This window comes from Xyrauchen texanus, chromosome 34, assembly GCF_025860055.1.
Source record: "Xyrauchen texanus isolate HMW12.3.18 chromosome 34, RBS_HiC_50CHRs, whole genome shotgun sequence".
Lineage (NCBI taxonomy): Eukaryota > Metazoa > Chordata > Actinopteri > Cypriniformes > Catostomidae > Xyrauchen > Xyrauchen texanus.
Genome location: NC_068309.1, coordinates 3,830,756 through 3,835,632, shown reverse-complemented (window position 1 = coordinate 3,835,632; position 4,877 = coordinate 3,830,756). Strand labels below are relative to the sequence as shown.

The 4,877-nt window shown below is 37.1% G+C and overlaps 1 protein-coding gene across 1 annotated transcript in view; it reads left to right on the top strand.

Annotated features, from left to right (window-relative positions):
* Positions 1-3,309, top strand: part of LOC127627761 (sphingosine 1-phosphate receptor 3-like) — a 10,189-nt gene extending 6,880 nt beyond the window's left edge. Inside the window, exon 2 of the mRNA XM_052104300.1 lies at positions 1-3,309. This exon is cut by the window's left edge and continues 1,214 nt beyond it. Within this exon, the coding sequence (XP_051960260.1) occupies positions 1-35 (35 nt within the window). The 3' untranslated portion in view covers positions 36-3,309.
* The last annotated feature ends 1,568 nt before the right edge of the window (positions 3,310-4,877 follow it).

Here is a 4,877-nt window from a genome sequence, read left to right as displayed (position 1 = left end):
ATCAACCTGCTAACGATAACAAGAGTGAATCCTAGTGCATATAGTGGACATGTTTGAGGCCTAAAGACCAAGTATACTTCGGTTGTCTGCGTGCCGCTATGTGTTCATCATTAGCAGGAATGTTCGTGTCGTATGAGCCTTTCACTGACTGTGCAAAAGCAGTGTTCATCTCATCAACACAATTACTGACAAAAATGAAGAATCATTTACAACGTGACTTTCTTTCTTCTGCTAAACACAAATTATGATTTTCAGTAGAATATCTCAGCTCTGTAGGTCCTTACAATGCAAGTGAATGGTGACCAGAACTTTGAAGGTCTCAAAAGCACATAAAGGCAGCATAAAATCCGTGTCTTCAGAAGTGATATGATAGCAGGGACGGATTATGACTTGCAAAGGCCCTGGGGCCAATTATCTCCAAGGGCCCAAGGCTTTGTTGGTCATGCCCAAAAGTTGTGGAGCAGCAGGGTGTTCGTTGTTTATGGCCAAAAGAGTTTTCGAGTGGGGGGATCACCAAACTAGATCACGCAACCTTAAAGCCCAGGGCCCCCTGGGCAGTCAAGGGCCCCCTGGTAGTCAAGGGCCCCTGGGCACTGGCCCCATTTGCCTGGTTGGTAATTCGTCCCTGTATGATAGGTGTGGGTGAAAAACAGATCAATATTTCAGTGCTTTTCTACTATAAATTCTCCTCCCTGCCCAGTAGGTGGTGTATGCATAAAGAATGGGAATCACCAAATTAAAACATTGATTAAACCACTGGAGTCTAATGGATTACTTTTATACTGCCTTTATGTGCTTTTTAGAACTTCAAAGTTCTGGTCACCATTCACTTGCATTGTATGTATTACTTTTATACTGCCTTTATGTGCTTTTTAGAACTTCAAAGTTCTAGTCACCATTCACTTGCATTGTATGGATTACTTTTATGCTGCCTTTATGTGCTTTTTAGAACTTTAAAGTTCTAGTCACCATTCACTTGCATTGTATGGATTACTTTTATGCTGCCTTTATGTGCTTTTTAGAACTTCACAGTTCTAGTCACCATTCACTTGCATTGTATGGATTACTTTTATGCTGCCTTTATGTGCTTTTTAGAACTTCAAAGTTCTAGTCACCATTCACTTGCATTGTATGGATTACTTTTATACTGCCTTTATGTGCTTTTTAGAACTTCAAAGTTCTAGTCACCATTCACTTGCATTGTATGGATTACTTTTATGCTGCCTTTATGTGCTTTTTAGAACTTTAAAGTTCTAGTCACCATTCACTTGCATTGTATGGATTACTTTTATGCTGCCTTTATGTGCTTTTTAGAACTTCACAGTTCTAGTCACCATTCACTTGCATTGTATGGATTACTTTTATGCTGCCTTTATGTGCTTTTTAGAACTTCAAAGTTCTAGTCACCATTCACTTGCATTGTATGGATTACTTTTATGCTGCATTTATGTGCTTTTTGGAACTTCAAAGTTCTAGTCACCATTCACTTGCATTGTATGGATTACTTTTATGCTGCCTTTATGTGCTTTTTAGAACTTCAATGTTCTAGTCACCATTCACTTGCATTGTATGGATTACTTTTATGCTGCATTTATGTGCTTTTTAGAACTTCAAAGTTCTAGTCACCATTCACTTGCATTGTATGGATTACTTTTATGCTGCCTTTATGTGCTTTTTAGAACTTCACAGTTCTAGTCACCATTCACTTACATAGTATGGATTACTTTTATGCTGCATTTATGTGCTTTTTGGAACTTCAAAGTTCTAGTCACCATTCACTTGCATTGTATGGATTACTTTTATGCTGCCTTTATGTGCTTTTTAGAACTTCAAAGTTCTAGTCACCATTCACTTGCATTGTATGGATTACTTTTATGCTGCCTTTATGTGCTTTTTAGAACTTCAAAGTTCTAGTCACCATTGACTTGCATTGTGAGGACCAATAGAGCTGCGATATTCTTCTAAAAATCTTAATTTGTGTTCTGCAGAAGAAAGAAAGTTACACATCTGGGATGGCATGAGGGTGATTCAATGATCAGAGAATTTTCATTTTTGGGTGAACCGTCCCTTTAACAATGCACTAACTATTTATGCACTATTAATTTATTTTTAAAGTAACATTCAATGTTCAAATCAAGCTCAATTGACAACATTTGTGGCAAAAGTTAATTTCGACTTGTCTTTAAAAAAAGCAATGGAAGTGAATGGGTTGCCTTTTTTGGGGGGGGGTTAAGTTTGCACAGAGATGATTTCACCTCTAAAGGACTAAATTGTGACAATTGTGATTTTTGTCATTTTGCACATCATCATCAACTAAACCGTGATACTTTTGTCGACTGAAATGATAAAAAAACACTTAGCGCTTGACCATCTCGCGGAAAAACGAAGTATACCCTAGCCTTAAAAGTCAAACGCTTGACGTGCTCACTAAATTGCACACTACAGCATTAGTGCATGGTATAGAAAGCACTATAGAACTATAGTATGCACTTTGAGTCCACATTAAAGCATAAGTGCATACTGACGTGCACATTAAAGCATTAGCACATGCTAAAGTGCACATTACAACATTAGCACATGCTAAAGTGCACATTACAACATTAGCACATGCTAAAGTGCACATTACAACATTAGCACATGCTAAAGTGCACATTACAACATTAGCACATGCTAAAGTGCACATTACAACATTAGCACATGCTAAAGTGCACATTACAACATTAGCACATGCTAAAGTGAGCGGATCTGCTAGTAAAGATCAGTTTTAATGATGAGTCTTCAAGTGCGGTTCAAACACATACAGCACTAAAGAGACTTATGTCTTGCACAATCAGTAGCATCAAGCGTTTTAGCTTAAATTCAGGATTATTAAACCCAAATCTCACGATTCTAGCTGGTCACAGAATTATGTAGCACTATAATTAATGATGGACTATACTCTGTATGTACTGTATATTGGATACCCAGGTGTGGATATAGTGTATACTAGCATGTTCTAGCATAGTCTGTATGACACGTGGTGAAAACTTAAATAATTTAATTGCAACATATGACTGAGAATATATGATGTATGTATGGTGTAATGTGTATTAAATGTATGCATTTTAAGATTAAAGGCGCAATGCCTTAAACCAGTAGTGACCAGGTGATTCCATGTTTGTAGGTCTGGAACATCATAAGGAATAATGTAATAGCGCCATCTGCTGGATACACATATGCATTGCATGACAAACTGTTATTATCATCATTTATATGATCTGATCTCCTTTTGTACAATGCAGAGTCATGTGTTAAAAGCATTAAAGTCAGTGGTTGCCTGATGGTTATGCAGTAAAATTATTACAAATTTAAATCAGCTTGAATGTCGTACAATATTGTTTTCTTCACATTACACACCATTAAGTGTTACGCATTGCAATTTCATTTCAATTTGATGGAATTCTGTTAATGGAATTGAAATGCGTAAATCTCTTGAGCATTCGGGGGCAAAATGTGCTAAATTGTCGTAGAAAATAATGTCCAAAAATCATCATTGTCCTACGATAGGCGTCATTTTTGTAATGCAGAGTATCGTTTATTTTTCTTTCTTTGGGTTTTATGGTGAAATGGGACCTTGACATGCTTGAGAGGTTTTGTGAGAGTCACCAGAATAACCCAAATAAACGGAGCACATTTGTTTTATTGCCACCAATCATAAAGAATAGGAAAACTGCGAGTCCTGTTTATTTCAGCGAGTACTGACGCTGACTATCACCACTCCAGTCTTTAGTTTGAATCCAGGTTGTGTGAGTGACTCCAGCCAAAGCAACCAAATTGGCCCGTCTGTCTGTCTATCTGTCTGTCTATATGTATGTATGTCTGTCTATTGTCTGTCTGTTTGTCTATCTGTATATCTGTCTGTCTGTCTGTCTATCTGTCTGTCTATCTATCTATCTATCTATCTATCTATCTATCTATCTATCTATCTATCTATCTATCTATCTATCTATCTGTCTGTCTGTCCTATCTGTCTGTCTGTCTGTCTGTCCTATCTATCTATCTATCTATCTATCTATCTATCTATCTATCTATCTATCTATCTATCTATCTATCTATCTATCTGTCTGTCTGTCTGTCTGTCTGTCTGTCTGTCTGTCCTATCTATCTATCTATCTATCTATCTATCTATCTATCTATCTATCTATCTATCTATCTATCTATCTATCTATCTGTCTGTCTGTCTGTCTGTCTGTCTGTCTGTCCTATCTATCTGTCTGTCTGTCTGTCTGTCCTATCTATCTATCTATCTATCTATCTATCTATCTATCTATCTATCTATCTGTCTGTCTGTCTGTCTGTCTGTCCTATCTATCTATCTATCTGTCTGTCTGTCTGTCTGTCTGTCCTATCTATCTGTCTGTCTGTCTGTCTGTCCTATCTATCTATCTATCTATCTATCTATCTATCTATCTATCTATCTATCTATCTATCTATCTATCTATCTATCTATCTATCTATCGCTCTGTCTGTCTGTCTGTCCTATCTATCTATCTATCTATCTATCTATCTATCTATCTATCTATCTATCTATCTATCTATCTATCTATCTATCGATCTGTCTGTCTGTCCTATCTATCTATCTATCTGTCTGTCTGTCTGTCTGTCTGTCCTATCTATCGATCGATCGAGCGATCTGTCTGTCTGTCTGTCTATCGATCGATCGATCGATCTGTCTGTCTGTCCTATCTATCTATCTATCTATCTATCTATCTATCTATCTATCTATCTATCTATCTATCTATCTATCTGTCTGTCTGTCTGTCTGTCTGTCTGTCTGTCTGTCTGTCTGTCTATCTATCTGTCTGTCTGTCTGTCTGTCTGTCTGTCTATCTATCTAT